General features: G+C 38.0%; 2 protein-coding genes and 1 long non-coding RNA gene across 6 annotated transcripts; 2 read left to right on the top strand and 1 right to left on the bottom strand.

Annotated features, from left to right (window-relative positions):
• Positions 1–1,064: 1,064 nt before the first annotated feature.
• Positions 1,065–14,762, bottom strand: LOC114471954 (MHC class II regulatory factor RFX1-like). Of its 4 annotated transcripts, none has more exons than XM_028460990.1 (18): positions 14,566–14,762; positions 11,237–11,603; positions 9,690–9,787; positions 9,515–9,610; positions 8,305–8,378; positions 7,923–8,205; positions 7,651–7,832; positions 7,459–7,578; positions 6,637–6,761; positions 6,425–6,543; positions 6,101–6,204; positions 5,860–6,011; positions 4,910–5,007; positions 3,676–3,825; positions 3,388–3,599; positions 2,896–3,049; positions 1,744–1,789; positions 1,065–1,653 (listed from the first exon to the last, which is right to left on the bottom strand). In XM_028460990.1, the coding sequence occupies exons 2-18, from the start codon at positions 11,574–11,576 to the stop codon at positions 1,487–1,489; spliced, it is 2,520 nt and encodes an 839-aa protein (XP_028316791.1). In that variant the 5' UTR covers positions 11,577–11,603; positions 14,566–14,762; the 3' UTR covers positions 1,065–1,486. The 4 variants fall into 4 exon arrangements, 3 of the variants coding, with proteins under 3 accessions (XP_028316791.1, XP_028316876.1, XP_028316960.1); XM_028461075.1 differs by having other exon boundaries at positions 6,637–6,758; XR_003675061.1 differs by having other exon boundaries at positions 1,580–1,653; positions 2,835–3,049.
• Positions 14,763–16,266: 1,504 nt separating this feature from the next.
• rln3b (relaxin 3b) lies at positions 16,267–16,884 on the top strand. The gene is made up of 2 exons (XM_028461327.1): positions 16,267–16,536; positions 16,601–16,884. The coding sequence occupies exons 1-2, from the start codon at positions 16,362–16,364 to the stop codon at positions 16,870–16,872; spliced, it is 447 nt and encodes a 148-aa protein (XP_028317128.1). The 5' UTR covers positions 16,267–16,361; the 3' UTR covers positions 16,873–16,884.
• Positions 16,885–17,830: 946 nt separating this feature from the next.
• LOC114472222 (uncharacterized) lies at positions 17,831–18,533 on the top strand. Its single transcript, XR_003675074.1, has 2 exons — positions 17,831–18,015; positions 18,141–18,533. It is a non-coding gene; the product is annotated as an uncharacterized LOC114472222 (long non-coding RNA).
• Positions 18,534–19,221: the final 688 nt, after the last annotated feature.

Below are 19,221 nucleotides of genomic sequence, written 5' to 3'. Positions count from 1 at the left end.
TCCAACATTAGCCAAAATCTGCTGAACATGCAGATACTAATGTAGTCTTACTGTTGAATGTCCAGCAGGGAAGAAAATCCTTAATTGCAAAGGTGATGTTCTATCAAAGTGCCATATTGAAAGTCACTGAACACTTCACAGTGACCTAATGTGTGCAAATGGAAATTTAATACACTTTTAGCACTGGTCTCTGAGATCTGGTTTAAAAAAAATATATATATATATATATCTGGTGTGGCCAAATACTTTTGTCTTATCTGCTATATGAGTTTTTCAACCTTGGGGTCGTGACCCCATGTAGGGTCGCTTGGAAATAAAATGGCGTGGCCTGAAATGTCTAGTAATAGGTCTACGGGTCAGGTAAGAGCCAAAATCATATTTACCTGTTTGCTCACTTTGATTGACAGTCTCAAAAACAGGAAGTGGAAGCCTATTGGCTGGGCGCACTCGGCGATCATTTCTATTTGTATAGGGATCTATAGGACGAAGGAGGGGCTTATATACATTCATGTATATGAATGCCCACTGGCAGTAGACCATAGTAAAAGACCAGTTAGGTATTTTTTTCACATTTCATAGATTTGTCATAAACTCTGGATATCAGCTTTAAGTGGATTTCTAAATGCGTTCTAAACCTAAAACCTTCTATTCCCTAAACAAGCCCCTCTACAGAACTCACTCACACGTGCTGTCCCTTAGAGGAGAAAAAGGCACAGATTGTGCAGCTGTTAATTAATAAATGTGCCTGTGAGACATTTTTCATCAGCAAATTTCTTTCTGGTCAGACTTAGAGTTAAAAATATTGATTTATATCATATATCGACGATTTGAGAAAATATATCGATAAGAGTTTTGGTCCATATCGCTCAGCCCTTGGTGTTACGCTGTGGTGCACTGGCTGGACCACAACAGGAAAAATGGATGAGAATGCCAAAAAAACAAAAGAAATTTCCACCAGCATTGTATAGAGAATCATACAATTAGAAAAAGTTATTGACTCCAAGTGTTCTTTACTGAACCATTACTTTTTTCCACCAGTACAGAATATATTCACAAAAATATAATCATATGCAACACCGTTTTATTTAGGCTAGAAATCTCTCAAAAGGCACAGAGTATCAGCTGATTGGCAAAAATCACAAAAACAAAACAATGGCATCCACACAAGCAGCCCCTCAACAGCCGCACGATGCCAAAAAATGAAGTAAAGCAGACGCCGTTCATTAAAGCTCAGCTCTCATGCATAGTCACAAAATAAAGCAGTGAGTTCAAAACAATGGCGGCTCATCTCTTCATCGCAGTCAGTGGTTATTAAGGCACGGTAAGAGATCCAAGAGCGTAAATACAGAGATAAAGTACAGGGAAGGCACAGAGGACAGGCTGAAATCATCAAACTGGAGGCAAAAATAAGGAGAAAACGGTAAAGAACACGTTTCAAACCAGAGGCACACACGTGGTGACTTGAGGCTAACTGAATAAAGGTGTGTTAGGATTGTGCGTTGTGGCTCCCGCTCAGGTTTAAACTGGTCCTGGGCTGTTTGGCGAGCGGCTCCATCACATCCTTTTCATCGACCGCGTTTAGAGAACTGGACGGCATCACAAGATCCCCCACGTCATCCTCGCTCTCCTCGTCATCTTCATCCTCCTCCTCTTCTGATTGGAAAAAAACAAGCAGTGATGATGAGACATTAGGAGCACATGGATCTGAACTGCTTCCTGTTTAAAGCAGAGCTGGATTTTTACCTTTTTCCAGGTCAGGAGAGATCCTTCTTTTGACTGTGCTGGCAAACTGCAGCACAAAGATCATCTTAGAACATCTTAATCCTCAATCTCTTTTAAAAGAAGTACAGCGATTCATTACATTTCTCCAACCATTCGATAATGAGTAAATTATTATTTTTGGTTTTAAAATGATCAACAGACATTATATGAAACTACAAAAAATTAAATGACCAGACAACAATCAAATGCATCACATCATAGCCGACCAATCAGATTAAACGTAATGCACGGCGCCAAAACACCATTGAATGCTGGTGATTTTCTCAGTTTCAGAGTTAATAAATTTAGCTACTGTACCTTTTATTTTATACAGATGCCTTTGTAGAACATACATGCATTTTTTTCTAATTGTGCAAGATTTTGTCTTTTTCTTTTAAAGTTTATACCTGAGATTTTTTACCAAAAATAAACGTGGGGGCTGAAAGTAACTAGTAACTTTTACTTTAGGTACTATTTAATTGAGTACTTTATGTATGACTTACTTTTACTTGTTCAATCAAGTTACAGTACTTCTACTTGAGTAGGAGATATCAGCACTCTTTACACCTGTTAGTCAGAGATGGGCAGCTTTTATAATTTGGGGAGGCCCAAATTATCAACATGTATGATAAATTTGAATCAGGAATGAGTATTAATACAGGTAAGAACAAAGGCTTAGTGTGTTTTTGTTCTTGTTCTGTGTATTTTTTTTTATTGTACTTTGTGTGTTTTAGTTTTTAATGTGATATAGGAGTCAGTTGTTGTATGTCTATATATACTGTATATATATATTTATGTTGTATTGTGAAGTAATTTTTTGTGTCTGTTCACTTTTCTGTAATTTTTTTTTTCTTTGAGTAATTTTGTGTATTTCTTCTGTTTTGTATGTTTTTTGAGTTATTTTGTGCTACCAGTTGCTCATGTCTGATATAAGTCACAAAAATGAACAATTGTTCCCAAACTCTCTCTATAGGTATTTATCAAATTGCACAGTCCAACATTTATCACACTTTTTTAGTTATTTGGGAAAATGATAAATTAAATTTCACTCAATGTTTAACTTCACTTTGTACCAAATCAAACAGGAATCCCTGAAGCTCTTGCGTTGTCTAAATCATTTAGCTCATACAGCACCTCTCCCATGATGGCGATGGGCGTCTCTCCTTTAGCCTGAGCCACTCTGTGCTCGATCAGGTAATACATGTACTCGTCGTACAGCAGGCGGATCAGGTGAAAGGAACCAAAACTTGCAGCGCTGCGCAGAGTCAGGTCTCTGATAACCATAGAGCTGACGGCAGAACAAAACATTACATTTTTTTCAATAACAATTTGGATCCGTTACATTTTGGTTTGTTGTTATATATCGGGCTCTAACAAGCCCTAATGCTAGCACCCAAAAAGCAAATATGAAGTAGATAACTATGATCTATGATTTGAGAAAGACGATAAGGTAGTAAATGGGATGGAAAAGGCTCTGTTCTACAGTACTTATTATGATGCAATGTTTCCTTTTAACCAAATAAGTCCCGTTAAACAATTACCAAATTAATGCAACAAAGTGAAGGAGTTCATCAGTCTTAACAGTGATTGAACACTGATACCAGTTTAAACAGACTCTCTGCTCACCTGTAAAAGGACCAGTTCAGCAGGAAGATCTTGGCAGCTTTAGGCAGGATGCCGGGGTTTTGCTCATAGGGCTTTAAAACCTGGGAGACGACCCCGTCCAGCCAGGTGGCCCACTGTTCCAGAGATTTCTGCTGCTGCAGAGTGATCTTAAAGTCCTGCTCCAGCCTTTGGACCATGCGATCCTCACATTGACACACCCAGGAAGCCTGTTCCTGCAGAGGTACACCACATAGGGCAGGGGATCAACTCCCAAAGCTCTGGAGCAGGCCTGAGAGGCATCGGACCAACCTGAACGTTGGTGAAATCTACTCGATTGAGGTCGGAGAGCATCTGGTTGATCTGGGCCGAGTTCTGCAGGACGGCGCGTGCAGCCTGAGCCAGGTGGTTCAGACTGGTGTAACGACGCAACGTCTGAGAGAAGGAGCAGACACACACCACCTGAGGAAGAACAGCAGGCTTTGGGTGAGCTACGTTCATTCATTAAACAAAGCTGAGGAAAAAAAACAAAACATTAATGACCAAAAACAACAGACATTGAATGCAACACGATGCACAATGGTACTTGTTGTAAAAGTGAGAGAAAGCATTTTAGTTTTTAAAGCTCAATTATTGACAAGTAAAATAGTCTGGTTAATCTGACTGATTTATCAAAGTTTACGACTTAAACCTGTTTCAATCTTAAATCTTGTTTCAATAATTTTTAATTACAAATATGTGGACGATGACACCGTTGTTCACATTTGTAGATTCTCTGTGGTCTGTACATTTTAAACTATACATTTGGAAAAATAGATTAACTTTTTTCATTTCATTTATTGGTTTATTTAATCTACAGTCCCTGGACAGAATGTACAATTGTTACCCTAAAAAAAACATGTGACTACATAATAAAACAACACCTCCATTTACATATAAAAAAGCAACAGTATTTGAAAAGAGACAATCATCAGATATCATTTATTCTATAAAAGATTAAACGTTGACATTCCTTTAAAGCGCTAAAAATGGAAGTTTTGTTATCAGTTGCATTTAATGATTTTAGATTTTGACTTTCTTCTCTTTAAACAATGTTGCAAGTTGTCATCCCTGATCTAGACATTATCTGTAGAAAACAGAGAAGCATTAAACATCAGTATCTACAAGACGCAGAATGAAAACACTTGGAGGTGTACACGTAGTGACCTTAAATATGTTCTAGAGGCTACTTTTAGTTTTTAGGTCCCTAGTAAAGGGAATACCCTGTCTGCAGATCTGAGAGGGGCTCCTACATTAAACACCTTTAAAAGCAGATTGTAAACTCTACTTTTTGCAACATTTTATGGTTAGATGTCATTGTCTGCTTTCAAAGTGTGTTTGTTTTTGTGCGTGTTGTGTGATCTACTCAATATGGATCATTTTTGTGTATATGTTGGGCTTTTATTCTAAATAAGTATATCATGTTTTCAATTTGAAAGTGATCGTTGCGGTTTAAGGAGCAGAAGTGGAGCTCAAATGTTTGTATGTGGTTAAGTAGATGTGTTACCTTTACGCGAACCATCTCCTCTGGAATGTTCATCAGGGCATTGGTTAACCAGTTTTCCAGACTCTTTGCAAAGTTACGGATGGCCTGAGTTAAAGCACCTGAGGAGGAAACATGGAGTGTATTTTAACTCAAAGTTTTTCCAGGCTTCATAATTTGCCGTGTGTGTGTGTGTGTGTGTGTGTGTGTGTGTGTGTGTGTGTGTGTGTGTGTGTGTGTGTGTGTGTGTGTGTGTGTGTGTGTGTGTGTGTGTGTGTGTGTGTGTGTGTGTGTGTGTGTGTGTGTGTGTGTGTGTGTGTGTGTGTGTGTGTGTGTGTGGGCGTGTGTGGGCGTGTGGGCGTGTGTGTGGGCGTGTGCGCGTAGTTCAGACTAGTTTTTCTGAGCCAAATGTATAATAAATTAACTTTTAATATTTAATTTATTACAAAACAAACAAATCATCACCGATATCAATACATTTCAGATAGTGTCCAAAAATCCAGGAAGTTATTTTACTTTTCTTTTTGAATAATATGTTATGATTTCATTCATTCAAAAAACAGTTTTTCAGGAAATTTGCTTTGAACTCCTGACATGTTTTGAATGTCAACTGCCATCTTCTTCAGAAGCATCTGCTAATCACTTTGATGTGTCCTTGACTTCCGGAACACATCAAAGCGATCAGCAGACGATCAAAGAAAGTAAAGATCAGATCAAAGCAAATTTCCAGAAAAACACTCGTCTGAATAAATGAAACCTCAACACATGGTTACAATCTCTTTGATCTTGTTCTACTTATTAATTGACACAAATACAACTTAAATATAAATACTATGTGATGCACTTTTTTTTTTTAAAGAATCTGGTTTATCTTTAAGTTAATACACTAAACAAAACAAGAATTGCTTTTAGATACATAAAACCTATTCAATCACAGACCAGTACACATGTACACACAACTGTCTCTTACTTACTGGGGATTGGTCTGAGCACATCAGAGATGAGGATTTCCACTAGAGTCTGATAGAGCAGGTTGTCACACGCTTTAGTCCACTCCAGCACCGGCTCAAACTTACACAGCAGAACCAGGCAGGACTTAGGAAGGCGTTTCTCAGACTCATTGTGTCTTTAAGAGAAATGTAAGAAAGCAGCGATGAAGAACAAACTGCATTTTACTTTCAGGGACAGCAGAATGTTTTATTTACAAAAGCTTACAGGTTCAGTGACTCGTTGTCGGTGCTTTGACTAAACCTCCAGAAAGATTTCCACAATGTCTCCACAAGTGGGAACTGAAGATTGACCATGACATCCAGGACAGCCTGTGTTTGGTCCCAAACAGCAACAAAAAATAGGAAGTCTCGTAAGAAGTGTCAAATCGATGGAATTTGACACAGAAACTGCAAATAAGGCCCTGAAAATCCAGATCCAACTAAGTATTTAGAGTCCTACCAGGTCTGCCCTACATGATGATGATCTCTCCCTACTTCTAAAATCTAACTCATCACAAAGCTGCGTATATTGGTCATGAGAGTTGCTTACCTCACAGTGTTCTCTGTACAGAGTCTGAAATGCTGTGAGGTGTTCTGACAGGATGCCTTCAGGAAGAGGTCGATTCTGAAGGTCAATACTCACAAACTCTGGAAGTGACTTTGAAGCTTCTATACAAGAAAACATCAACAACATACATTTCTTACACACGGCTGACGCAAGATTTTGATGTACCAGTGACAGAAGGTGATATTTGTGCTCACCTAGGAACTGCTGATACTGCTGCACCTGAGCTGAGATATCACAGAGTCCACCTCCTTGTGTTAGACCTGAACCTGCTGCCGTCCCATTGGCCATCGCCTGCGTCTTCTGAACAGGCTTTATCCTGCTGGGAAATGTAAGCATCAGTCAAGGAAAGATTCACAGATAAGACGGTTCATACAAACAAAAACAAAAATCTGTGGCCTGGATTGTGATGGTGTATGACCTACAAAGTGGGGTACGTAAATCGTCATAGGGGGTACATGAATAAAAATTAAAAACAACGCGACAACATTGGAAACTAGAAAATAAATCAACCAGCAGTTACATTTGCATTGCCACAAATACACCTGCAGAGCCACCTCATGCAGCCTCAGATAGAAACAATCTCATTAAAAAAGAGCAAATATAAAATTTAGTTAAATACTGCAGAGTTCTGTGCATTCTCTCAACCTCACTCTTCTCATTAAAGTTGTAGCGAGTTGTATTTCACAGTTTCAGGGTGATGAATATGTTGTATTACTGCTATATGTTCAATCAACAAACGTTTGGTAGATCTGTTTCTAAAAAAAGATTGGTTTATCACTGAAAATCCCAGTAGGATTTGAAGTGAAAATTCTGAATAAGATATTTTCTTGTGTTTACAGATTATTATTATTATTCCTTTTTTAATTATATATCATTTCACAGTACGGTTATATTGTTATTGTTATATGACATTAAATTATTATGTTTTTCAAATGAGTGCGGGCCCAGGATCAGTTCAGGGCCTGCAGGTTGAGGACCATTGTGTTCCAGCAACTGCAGTAGATTTACACCCATACCTGCTTTTCTGTGAGAGAGGCTGCTGCCTCATTGCCATATGTTGCTGTTCATCCATCAGTCGGAGTAGAGGGGAGCCGGATTTGATCCTTAAACCGTAGTAGTGGTACTTAGAGTTCCCTCTGAAAAACACAAAGTAACCCTTTGAAAAGTGTCCTGAAAGAGCAGTTTAACAGGGACTAACAAGAGTCTACCTGGTTCCTAATCGACGGGTACGAAGCCCCACGAACACAGAGCGGATGAGTTTGCCAAAGGATGCTGCATTCACAGGCTCCAGTTTCTGTTCCTGGCAGTGCAGCAGGTAGTGGTAGTAGAGGGTGCAGCGGGGCAAACTCACGCCCTCGGCTCCTTCGTAGTTGTCACAAAGCCACTGCACCTGGCAGAGAAAACACATCAAAAATTTTAACTGTGAAACATTTCGTCACTGATTTAAACTTGTGATGAATTTTTGAAATTGTAAACTGACCGTAGCAGGTGGAGCTCGAGAGTTGGGGCTGGAATAACTTTGTCCTCCAAGGGCTCCTCCTCCTAAGATGTAACCCCCCGCCATGATGTACCCCCCTCCCCCACCCGCACTGGATACAGAACTGTTGGATCCTGTGGTTGCCAGAGTAACAGGCAGTGATGTCACTGCTGCAGCGATATCTGAGTCGCTGGAGCTGGGCGTGGCCTCGTAGAAGGAGGAGGATGAGGTGGGCGGAGTCTGGGAGTACAGCGGCGACTCAGAGAAAGTGTAGTTCGTCGATCGGCTGCCAGAGAAAAAACAAACACAATTACACACACACAAAGCTGAAATACTGAATGTCGATTGTTTGAATTTGCCAAACTACGCAGGTCCCTCTGCTTACATGGAGGAGGTGGTGAAAGACGCATCTCCTGCTCCATCCACGTACTGCACCTGAGCAGGGTAAACATGCTCCACCTACACAACCAAAGGATGAAAGAGATCATCACTGGTTAATGAATTTGAGATTGTTGTTCAAATGGACCGTGCGACCCTGAAAAAAGGAGCAAACGGGTCAGAAAACGGATGGATGGATATTTGAATGAACTTTTTAAATATATGGGAGGGTTGTCCCGATCCAACTTTTTCACGTCTTCAGTATTAGACAATACTGATATCAATACCATACAATACAAGCACAAACTGTTCCTTATTCTGTAGGATGGAATGTTAGAAAAGTCTTCATCAAGTGAACAGAAGATATGAGAAAAACTTACGCATTTGTCATTAACTAATGGGTTGCAAAAATGTTAACCTTTAAACTAAGAATATTCAAATGAATAAAAACAAAAAAAGAATAATAATAAATTGCAAGACCCTGAAAAGTAACCCCAAAAACAGTAAAAAGTGCATAATAACTGTCAGTATTTAGTTCTGTCTGTCGCTGGATGGAAGTGCTGGAAACTGGAATCTGGAATGGATAGCTTGTATCGGAGATTTTAGATGCAGGCCGATATAATCTGATCCGGTTTTTTTTTATGATATTTGACCAATTTCCGATATCAATATGGGATCAGCACACCTCTAATATATGGAAATATACAGTATTTTTTTATATACAGGAAGATAACTGGAAATAAGTTGTCAGCCCTAAGTAGTTACATTAAATAATAGCCTTGCTGTTTAAATTCAGAGTAGCACAATAAACAATTAAATATTAGAACTCCATATAGATTATATCACACAAAAATTGACTTCTGTTTTAGACTGTATACTTTCCTATTTTACTAGTGGAATGACCCTTTTTTTAACATATGTTTGCTTATCAGCATTCTGTAATTTTCTGCTTAACATCATCACTGCGTGTGTGTAGTTTTCTGCCAGAACTAACATATATTTTGTCAGAAATGTAAGCTTTATTTTCTGTTATCTGGTAATTAGATCACAAGACGAAGTGTAAACAGCTGTAGTTTTGTTTGGTGATCATCTGACAAAGTGGTTTCCAACCGCAACCATCTGATGACACTTGTTTTGCTGATATTTAAAGACAGATTTCAGTGTCAGGCTTCAGCTTCCTGGCGTGATCAGAGGAAATCTGTGGCATGAACATTTACCTCGGGGTTAATATTATGCACAGCTGAGAGGTTGTTGATGTGGCCTGCTGTCTGAATCCTCTTGGCTGCCTCTGGCACCGTTTTTAACACTGACCTCTAGTGGGAAGTGAAGCCACAGTGCAGCGTAAAACACACTCGTAAGAAATGCTGATGGTTTTGTGTGTTTGTGACTTACCTGAGCGGTGGTTTGCACTGGTGTGACCACCCGAGTCGGAGCTCCAGGGGCAGGCGGACTGGAGTCTGTTACACTGTCACTGGAGTGAACAGAGTCATCTGTGCATGAGGAGAACTTTCATCACTTTCAATTACAGGCATCACAGCAACAAGCACATCTGGATTGTAATAGAGTATTTCACTGCTATGCATCTTATTCAACTGTGGACAAAAGGAGTGATTTTGCGAGTGAGTGTTTGTCCATTTCTCCTCTGATTAATCTTTATATCACTGCAGGCCTCCTTCCTAATTCATGGGTAATGCATGATACCAATATGCAGTTATTCAATGCACTAGGTATCACTTTACATAAGGAGACAACTATATAATGCCTGTCAAGTGAGATCATAGTAAGTGTTACTTGATCCAGGAGGGTCAAATAGATGGATCTAAAGTAAACATACAGACAGGTAGCATTGTTGTGATTGCTCCTCTTGTGTTTCATTAGTTTGAATGCACAGAAAATAAAAATAATTTAGGTTTATCCATCTTTAATGAATTGAGAAAAAAAACTATATTATTTCAACAATGAATTTAAAAAGAGTACCAATTCACAATTCATATATATATATATATATATATATATATATGTTTTTTATTTATTTTATTTTTTTAATGGGACAATATGTATTTAAAAGAAATGTTATGCAAATACATGGGATTGTAGCCAGGGGGCTAATTTCCATCCCCTGTCCCATTGGCAGGTTGGTGTAAACATAAAACAAACATCATTGATGGAATAAAACACACAGAGCATATCAAAAAGACAAGTAACATATACAACAACCGTGAACAATCTATGTGACATATAGAGCAGATATAAAAGATAGACCTAGAAATTTGGGGATGACAAATCATAATGGTGGTTAAATTGGCAAAAATAAGGTTAAAAGTGATAATAATGGGTCAACATATGCGATATTAGGTAAAACAAGTAGTGGAAAGGGTTTATCAGTGCCGAAAATGTCTTGAAAGTGTTAAAAATGTTCAGAAAAGGCATTGAAATTTGATGGAGAAGTGGCAGAAATGGGAGTAATGTAGCAAGAATGCATTAAAAGGAGCAAAGACAAAGCGATGAAAATAGGTTAAAATATGGCAAGTTTAGTGTAGTTGCAGAAAAATGGTAAAAATAAACAACAATGGGCTCAAATTGTTCAAAAAAAATATTCTTTGTTTCTTGAAGGCATGGGGTGATCCCCTGTCAGTGTCTCGCGACCCCATTTGGGGTCCGGACCACATGGTTTAAGGGAATTCTGACAGTGTTTACTGATGTTACATTACATAGAACAATTGCTTTTTTCTACATTAAATCATAAAGTTATGAACAGGACATGAAGTAATGTCCTTATAAAGTATGAACAAACAGCCAAGTTTTCCTCAGAGTGCAGCTAACAGTGACAGACCAAAGTTACACAGCTACACTATATTCTGTTCTCCTGCTTCCTACACACTCCAAAGTGTTTGTGTCCATCTGTTTTGCTGGAATGTATAATTCCTCCGTTACCTCACCTGCCAATGCCACTATGATATACTGCTGGGAGCCGCTCTGACCGTTGCTCTTCTGGATGCCAGCACGTTGGACATTGGGACCAACGTAGTGCTGTGTCGGACTGGTCAGACCCACTGCTTTTTGGCTCCGGGCTTGGGTGGGCGGGGCCCTAGAACAAAGTGCATCCTGTCCCGTTTTAGGGGCAGCGCCTGATTGGCTAGCCAACACTGATGTCGGTGGGATTTCAGACAGGAAATGTGCAGTATTTGCGGATGTGGGTGTAGTTGTAGCTGGTGTTGCTATGGTGACTGTGCTAGCTCGCTGTGCCTGAAGGTCCTCTGTGTAGCTGGAAGTTGCCATGGCAACAAATACTTTGAGGCACTGGTTCTGTGGATGAGAACAGAGAGCTCTCGTTAATAAAAATTTACACAGAAAAGGAAACTAAACTAAAACTCCCAGTTTTACAAATAATTTCAATGTTTGCAGGCAGTCTGTGTGTCTTAGTATGGAACACTGAACACAGAATAAAATTAGCCATTTTTTGTTTTAGACCTCTAAAAAGATTCTGATGCAACAGTTAAATGATGTCTACACCCCCACACTGTGCATTTATTTATAAAGACAGAATCGCTGTCAATCCAATACGTTAAGTTACATAAAATGCCAAAAATAAGAAAAAAATATTGTCCATAAATGAACATAAACGAATGCTGAGCACCAATGTTTCAATCACTCCTAACAAAGTCCCATTTGCATAAGAACTTATGGATGAATAAAATCAAGATTCTTGAAAATAATGGTTGTTTTATCATATAAATGCAATCTCACTTCTATTTTTTTTAGTAAAAAAGTTAACATTGTTTAAAAAAAAAGATACATATAGCATCTCTCTGAATTTTCACAAAATATTACTTATCTGTAATTTATTGTTACTTAAAGTGTCAAAATATCATGTTGTGCGACTGTCCAACCACGACTGATGTTTCAAAAAGATATTTAAAATTACTCTAAACATGGGTGTCAAACTCAATAATAATTTAGGGGCCAAATACAAAGAATTTTTATCTCACCTAGTTTGCACTTCCACGTATAAATGATGTGTAAAGTTTGTAAGGCACCAACAATATTTGGCAAAAAGTGACAAATATCAGTCCCTGCAGGAACGTCACTGATTTTTTTACCTGTTTTGATTTAATCTTGAGACATTTTGTGGAATAATTTCAGGAAAATTGCACGATTTGTGGATAAATTGAATATTTTTTCAACAATTCTTAGGTTAAAAATGACTGCCATTGTGTAAATCCTGCAAATATTGTGGAGTTTTATTAAATGTATATATACTGAGGGGCTGAGATAACAACTGAATGAGATGGTAGATTACACAATGATTTAGTTTAACACATATGCTCTAATTATATTTTTATTTATTTTCTGCCCTATTTGGTATTATTTTTTAAGTGTTTTGTAGTCCTGTTTAACATTTACATTAAGTATTTCTATTTGTATTTCCATCATAGTATTAATGTAAACTTCTATTATTTTATGATATATCATGGGGTGAAAGTCCTAAACGTCATTGACTCATACGAAATGCCCCTTTTAAAACAATAAAGTGTTTTACCACAAAAAATAGTGAATAAAGTCTACTTAGCGCAATAGTTATTGCTCACTGTACAATAGCAACACTTTTATTGTCCCAAAATATTAATATTTCTATCACTGACTTTTATAGTAGCTTACCACCACTGTGTGTGCACTCAGTGAAATAATAATGCAATTCAATGCAATGGAAAGCGCTTTGATTGTCTATGAAAAGCACAACATACCTGTTAATACTAAATAAACTCTGGCAATCTCTTTTTCACACACACGGATCTACTTTACAGTATATTTAATATTTATTGAAAGCATACAAACTCATCACGTCAACACCCTGTCGAGTGTTTGGTAAATTTAATGTGGAAACCTTGTGATTGTGAGAGAATAGTACAGGGGTGTCAAACTCATTTTAGTTCAGGGGCCAAATACGGAGCAGTTTGAGCTCTAGTGGGCCACAGATTTTATGCTGGAAAACGAGTAGTTTCAACATTATTGTGCCCTAGTTTGCACATCTACGTATACATAAAACACAAAATATGTAATAAACCGACAATATTCTAGTAATACGTGATAGATATCAGATCTTCACTTTAAATTTCCTAGATTTTGTGCCCAATTTATATTAAATTAAGGGAAATATTCTGTCATTTTGAGTTTTTTTCAACAGTTTAACATTAAAGAAAGTGTACGGTTGCCGAACAGACAACCCCCAGTGCTATTGGAACGGTTACCGAAGTACACGTATGTAGCGTCTTCGGGTTAGGATTAGGTCATAAACCAATATCGCAACAATTTTTAAGGTTAGAGTTAGGTTTAGTCTTAGTCACGTGACCTAAACTGAACTGGGGTTATTGTCGGTATATTGATACAGCAACATTAAAAACGACTGCAATCATGCAATATAAGCGCCAGGAGTGTTGAGTTTCATGTACACAATAATTCATGTTTTCTCTCTAAATTTTACTTTCTCCTGCGGACCGAATTGGATGCTCCAAAGGGCCGGATTTGGTCCCCGGGCCATGAGTTTGACACTGGTGGAATAATGTGAAACACGGCTCCTCCCTGATTTTATATCATAACCTTTAAATAGACAGGAAGTTCCATGTTGCGTAATTTAGTCAGTAAATTCAACTTAATCCACGATTAATCTGATATGAAGACTTGAAACAGCTGGTGCGTGGTGATCACCACACGTCAAAAACTTTTTCAAAGTCACTTAAATGACATTAAATTATTATACACTCAAACGGAAATGGTTTAAACACACACTGTAGCTAACCGTGAGTGTGTTTGCTTATGAGTTGCTATTAAACTACAGCGGGCGGCTTTGGTAGAAAATGAGTTAAACAGGAAAAGTGGGTGCTTCCCCCTGCTAACGGCCAACGTTGTCTGTAGACGCTAAACTCTGCCACTCGTTTGCTAGCAAATACATTATATACTCTAACGTAAAACAACTCGACTTTGAATTTTGAAACTAACCGAAACTATGTAAGGAAAGGCCTGTAAAGGGTGGCAAATCTACTAAAAAAGTAAGTAAGAGTGGCACAACAACACAGCCGCCATCTTGTGCTCTTATTAAAGCTCTGACATCGCCATAACAACCAGCTGCGTTTGGAAAAAGACAAGCGGCCCATTTCATCACCGAAGGATTTTTGCGCTAAAGTCCACGGACCGCGTAAACTGACCCACGGAATTTAACCACTAAACATACTAAAAAAAAATACAATGGCAGCGCGTTTTACTTCTTCACCTCTTATCCTAGAACTGTCCTTCGGATTCTTCAAGTTTAGTTTCCGTTGGATTTAGGTTGTTGTTATTGTTGTTGACTCCTGTTGCTTGGCTCTCGTCGCCAGGACTACCGTGACTATGGCGCCTTGCCTTCACCGGGGCAACTGTTGCTACCCTGTAGTCATTGCCCCGCCCTCTGCTGAAATCTGATTGGACATGTGTGTACGTGGTTGCTACGTAGGCAACATGTCCGGTAGTTGATTGGTCGATAGTTGCTGTCAGTCACTTTCATTGGAGAGCAACGTCACCAAATGGGATTATTTGTTTTTTGATTAAATTTTTTTTGATTGATTGATTAAGTTTCAAATCTGTAGTCAATATTGTTGGTTTAACTATGATTGCTATATTCTTTTTAACAAGATATGTACTTTTATATAAGTATTTGTGTGACTACGTTAATGTTTTTAATATTTGTACATCCTTACAGTTTTACATCAACCTGGCTCGGGACTAGAGATGAAAATTTCAATCTCACATATTTACATGGATATGAATTGTCACTTTTATAAATCAATAAATATGATAGATAGTAGGCCCGGGCAATATATCGAGATTCAAGATATATCAAGTTTTTTTATTTTGGCGATATAGAAAATTACAATATTGCCAATAATGATTTTATAAACTTTTATTTTAAATCTTATTTTGTATTAAAATATTCGCTTTTGGAGTTACTGCTTTCGCAACTTCTCAGAGCAGCATGAAATGCACAGTTAGACTAACTGCTGAGTGCATCCAAACTCAGACCTACCAACAAAGCAAGCCACAGTACAGAACTCACTCACACGTGCTGTCCCTTATAGGAAAAAAATGCCAAAAAATACATAAAATGGCACAAATTGTGCAGCTGTTTGGAAAAAAAATTAATTACCCAGAATTGTCTTTATGGTCAAATTTCATTAAATTAAAAAAATATTTGGATTTATATTGCATATTTGTCTTTTTGAGAAAAAATATCGAGATATTGGTCCTTATTGCCCATCTAGATAGAATTGTGCTCTTGAAAATATTTATAATCAGAGTAAAGAACTAATTAAGTAGAAAATGTTGCGGAGCAATTCATGTATTTCCTTTTTATATTATATATTAAATGCTGAAGAGCTAAGTAAAGTGTAAGTATGTTAAAGTAATATACTGAGATTGTATTCATATTATATAGATATGTGTTTATATATACATAAATAACTATATATCACTAATATTTAATGATGAAGGATGCTTTCCTGACTGCATTCTCCTGGGTTTAAGGAAGGATATCCATTTGAAAGGTTGCAGGTCTCTTTCATGCTGTAATACTATATGATATTAAGATATGAGTCACATTTGCATGACAGCCACAAACATGTTATCTATGTTTTTCTTTAGAATTTTTCACCCTGAGCAAAATATTGGTGATCTTCATTCAGGACAATTGGCATCAAGATGCCAATTGCAATGTTGACAAACCGAAGAACCCAAATAATGCCAAGGGCTGAAAAGGTAACAAAAGGTCATAGGTGATTGGATTTCTGAGTGTTTTGTTGATATCATCTTGCGCAATATGCACAACTTAATCAAAAAGATCAATGTTCTCACTGAGCATCGTTGCACCCAAAGGTCTCCGTTCTTATCTCCGGCGGTGACGGAAATTGGGCGCAAGTATTCCAAGATGCTGCTGCTTATATAAAACGTGGATGAGTTTAGAAAAAGACACAAGCCTCAAAGACGCCTCCATCGATTTCCAACTTTTCTGATAAATTTTGCAACTTTTATTACAAAATGAAGAAAGCTATCATCTTAACCTTGTGTTTGTTCGTGGCGTTGGCAGACAAGGTACAATCTGATGATGTCCATTCCTCTTTTTATGGGGTGAAATTGTGCGGAAGAGAATTTATTCGAGCCGTTATCTTCACTTGCGGTGGTTCACGCTGGAGGAGAAGCACAGGAGATACAGGTAGGACTGTGTTGTTAAAGTCTGAGAAAACTCTTGTTGACAAAAACTCACTCTTTATCTTCAGCTCTCATCAGGGAAGAGAACTTAAATCCATGGAACACAAATTCCATCCATCATCTTAGCAGCAATCAGGAACCTGCTGAACCCCAGACCTGGATGGACCAAACTCTGGATGTTGGGACTGGATACAGCCGATCTGCTCGCTCAGCAGTTTCAGATGAGCTACTGGAGGCTTTACGCAGCGAAGACAGGAAAGGACGGGATGTAGTGATCGGATTGTCCAATGCCTGCTGCAAGTGGGGTTGTAGCAAAAGTGAAATCAGCTCCCTGTGCTAAATCTAACGCCTTCTCCTAACATCTCATCATGACTTGTATATCTCATGTGAAACTTTCAGATCTTCACTGCATTTACTTTTTAATGTGAAAGTCTAGTAAATATATTGATCCAGTTTGATACATCTGTGAAGGTTCTCCATCCTTATAGTCATTGTAACATTATGGAAAATATGCTACGAGTGGTTGGTAACCTTGTACTCTAAATCCCATTGTAAAACATTTTTCTGAATCTGTGTTTTATGATCATTTGTGTAAAGTTTCTAGATGCTGCAATGTTAATGTATGTTTAAAATAAAGTGTATTATGGATCATGTGTTCACCTGTTGTGTTATCAATAACATGGGTCGTCAAACTTTTTGGATCCAGGGACCCTTTACAGGGCAGAAAATGTTTCAAGGACCCCTTTATGTCAATTATACACAACTTACTGCTATAGGAGTGATCTACTCTTTAAACATTCAATGTGCTTTACATGATCAAAAAGTGCAACAGAAAACATTCAACAGCTTAAAATAATAATAATAATAATAAGAATAATAAAGTCGGCAACAACAACAACAAAAAATGTTGTAGAAATGAATGTTTTGTTGATGCATTGGTCCCCATATGTACAGTAGTTATACAGTTTTGTAATGATATGAAATTAATAACAGTTAAAAAATGAATGATTATTTTTACTTTAAAATAAAACAATAACAACTTCCATGCAAGCACAATTTGCAAAAACAGTTTTAAATCATTGATAAATTCAGAAAAGGGGGGCTTATTTTTTTCTCCACGTTGAACAATGAATATGTATATTTCCCCATCCCCAGTAATAAAATAATATTCTGTTATTTTTAGTTAAATCAAATTATTAATATTTGACCAAAAAGACTGAGAGACAGGACATATCAAAAAATGAAAAAAATAGAAAAAAAAAGTAGATGTTCTGTAGTTTCATATACGGTGTAGTGATGGGAAAACCGGTTCTTTCCTCTGATTCGATTCTTTAACTCTCGAACATTAAATTGAACGAGTCCCGAACGAATCATTTCGTTCATTTGTACAGCAGATGGCGCTGAAGCCTGCACAATGCAGAACTCATACCGCCGACGTGTTTTCTCCAACTATAAATACTGTAGACAAGATGGTTTGCTTCAGGTGACAAAGTATAACACACAAAATGCCATAAGCTATTCAAGCCATTTGAAAACCCAGGAAAGCTAACACACACCACAATAATGTAACTTGTGTCCTGTATCCTCTCTGTTATCATTGTTTAACAGCACGGCAGTCTGGGTAACTGTCACGTGACAGTGAAAACAGACCAATCAGAGAGAAGTAATGCTGCTGGCGCAGAGCTCAGCCTGAGCCAGAGCTGTGAACCGATGAACGATGAACGAGAAAGACCCGGTCAGCCCGCGAGTCATGTGACAAAGGAACCAGTTGGACGAACGAGAACGAAGTACTGAGCTGTGAACGATGAACGAGAAAGACCCGGTCAGCCCGCGAGTCAGACTCGTGACAAATGAACGAGTTGGATGAACGAGAACAAGTACTGCTCTGCTCCACAGCCTGAGCAGACAGAGACCCTTTCGGCTGAGCAGTCGATCACATGACAGCTGGGGAGAGGACAGCGAATGTAAAACTAATTTTGACAATTAATGATACAATTAAAACAAAAAATAATAGTTGATGAGTTGCCTATGTTTACATGGTGCATTTATTGTGTCCAAAAAGTGACATTATTATTATTACTATTATTGTTATTTTTATTGTGTTTGTTGTTATCATTGTTATGTTTGATTATTTTGTGGCAGAGTATAACACAATAAATATGCTGATATAATTTTCGAAAGTATTTATTTACAAACACATTCATTATATAGGCTATACAATAACACAACAAGGACTGAAGACCACTATAATTATGATTTCGTGAATAAATAATCTATATCGGGTGTCACATGACAAATAAACTGTAGATATCAGACATCAATCATTTCCTTGTTCAGCTCTCAGTCAACAGCCCCCCAGCCCCGTAGCTGTCTGAGCCACAGCTGTCACGTGACGAATGAACGAAAGAGCAATCCGTCATGATCCGTATGAACGAATCGTGAACGAACCGAACGAACTGCAGTGCTTGCTGCTCACAGACAGCCTGTCTGTCACGTGACTAAAGAACTGGGACCTGAGAATGGATCCAGCTGAGTGAGTGGTGAACGAATCATTTCTGTTTCCTGTCTGCTGCTGACTGAGCTCATGCAGCTGCTGCCATGTGGCGAGAGAAGGTACTGCATGAAAATGAACGAATCGCTCCCTGAGAAGACTCGTTACTCCCGAGTCATATAAAAGATTAGTTCATTT

This window comes from Gouania willdenowi, chromosome 1 (assembly GCF_900634775.1).
Source record: "Gouania willdenowi chromosome 1, fGouWil2.1, whole genome shotgun sequence".
Taxonomy (NCBI): Eukaryota; Metazoa; Chordata; class Actinopteri; order Blenniiformes; family Gobiesocidae; genus Gouania; species Gouania willdenowi.
The sequence above is the reverse complement of the archived record's forward strand: the minus strand, read 5'-3'. Positions and strand labels throughout refer to the sequence as shown.

What these genes read in the sequence shown, in the direction of transcription:
- rln3b (XM_028461327.1), top strand. Translation starts at nt 16,362, where the DNA reads ATGAAGAAAGCTATCATCTTAACCTTGTGTTTGTTCGTGGCGTTGGCA. An exon ending in GAGAAGCACAGGAGATACAG is followed by an intron (nt 16,537 to 16,600) that starts GTAGGACTGTGT and finishes CTTTATCTTCAG; the next exon opens with CTCTCATCAGGGAAGAGAAC.
- LOC114471954 (XM_028460990.1), bottom strand. Translation starts at nt 11,576, where the DNA reads ATGGCAACTTCCAGCTACACAGAGGACCTTCAGGCACAGCGAGCTAGC. An exon ending in TCTTTCACCACCTCCTCCAT is followed by an intron (nt 8,206 to 8,304) that starts GTAAGCAGAGGG and finishes TTTCTCTGGCAG; the next exon opens with CCGATCGACGAACTACACTT. An exon ending in GCAGTATCAGCAGTTCCTAG is followed by an intron (nt 6,544 to 6,636) that starts GTGAGCACAAAT and finishes TTTCTTGTATAG; the next exon opens with AAGCTTCAAAGTCACTTCCA.